Raw genomic sequence first — 1,585 nt, 5'->3', positions numbered from 1 at the left:
TCCAGAGTTGGAGAGATTAAAACAAATGTTGGCCACAAAAACTTCCAATTTATCCTTTTTCCAAAATGCCCTTTCTGCCAAGCAACTCAATACTTGAGTTGGTTTTCTTAGCAAACTTGAAAGTTGAAACTATTGGTGGGTTCAAATATAGCCAAAAAGAACTTGAAATGTTCATTCTATATACATTCTTCTACTTTGTTACAACATCTCTGTGAGGCTTTGAGCCCTCACTAAATACGATGACTAAGCTTGTCTTAGGCACAAATGTACTTTGAATATGATGCATCCAACAATGATTAACAAAAATAACCTGTGTAAAAAATATGAAATGAAAACATTGATAACTTTCCCTCTTTTAGAAACGGGCTCTTGTCCTGAAACAAAATGCAACTCACATACACAAGCCGGACAAACTAGATTTTTTGTTTCTCAAAAACAATAAAATAAAGAAAAATTTTCACTAAACAAATATACAACAAAATGAGCCATGCATTTGCTAATACCTATTTGTTTCTCAAGAATCTTTGCTCACTTTCTCAAAGACAACGAAAACCTCCAATCTCTTTCGAAGCGAATGCACTGGAGAACACTGAGGAAAACGTACTCATCACAAGGAATGCAGAGTCTTGATCCATTGGCAAACTGAAACACATCCTCAACATGTCTGAGAAGTGCTTGGAACAAAGGGTGTTTGAGTGAGGTAATGTTGATGACATATCTTTTGCACTCTTCACCCACATAGACTGCTAAGTGACCTTTTGGGACATCTTTTGGTATTGATTTGTACTTTTTAGGCCTCCAAATGGTGACCTTTTTCTCCCATTTATGAGCCCTAAAAGCTTGCTTTAGGACACTAATAGTACCCTCTTTTCTGCGCTTATTATTGAAGCGTCTTCTGAAGAAACTTATTTTCATGAAAATCTTCATCTTCAATAAGACACACATAGGGAGACAGAGAGGAAAGGTGAGTTGGAAAGTATGGTTCACCAAAGTTGAGTGTTGTATGGGAATATATATATATATATATATATATATATATATATGTGTGTGTGTGTGTGTGTGTGTGTGTGTATTGGCAAGATTAGTTAAAAAATGATAATACAACAAGATTTGAGGCAACAAAGGATTTGATATTCCTATCAAGTAACCATAGATATGGTGTTGGCAATTTACTTTATATATTGATGTATTAATGTATTTGTGAAAACTATGGTACATCCAAAAATTTGAGATGCATCATGCAATTGAAATCTCAGTCACTAGATGATAAAAGAAACAAAAAAAACGACTTTAATTGTTTCAACTTTATAATCCAACGGCTAAAATTTGATTGCGATATATTTTATGAGACGTACCGTAATTCTTCCTATTGATTATTAGAAGTTGACAAGAAAGTGTAGGAATATGCACGGTCTCTTTTAAATATAGGGGTCGGTTAGAGGATTTAAAGGGTTTGGAACTCAGGTTTAGATTTAAATTGGCGTTTATTTGTAAAAAGTATAAAGATATTTGAATCTTTTAATGTGACATTTAAACCCTCAATATAAAAAAATTTCTAGACCCACACCCTTTTTAGGTTCTCAAA

General features: G+C 33.6%; 1 protein-coding gene across 1 annotated transcript; it reads right to left on the bottom strand.

Annotated features, from left to right (window-relative positions):
• Nucleotides 1-528: 528 nt before the first annotated feature.
• LOC21396238 (auxin-responsive protein SAUR50) lies at nt 529-927 on the bottom strand. The gene has a single exon (XM_010113924.1). The coding sequence runs from the start codon at nt 925-927 to the stop codon at nt 529-531; it is 399 nt and encodes a 132-aa protein (XP_010112226.1).
• Between the last annotated feature and the right edge of the window lie 658 nt (nt 928-1,585).

Source organism: Morus notabilis, unplaced genomic scaffold, assembly GCF_000414095.1.
Source record: "Morus notabilis unplaced genomic scaffold, ASM41409v2 Scaffold48, whole genome shotgun sequence".
NCBI classification, from domain to species: domain Eukaryota; kingdom Viridiplantae; phylum Streptophyta; class Magnoliopsida; order Rosales; family Moraceae; genus Morus; species Morus notabilis.
The sequence above is the reverse complement of the archived record's forward strand: the minus strand, read 5'-3'. Positions and strand labels throughout refer to the sequence as shown.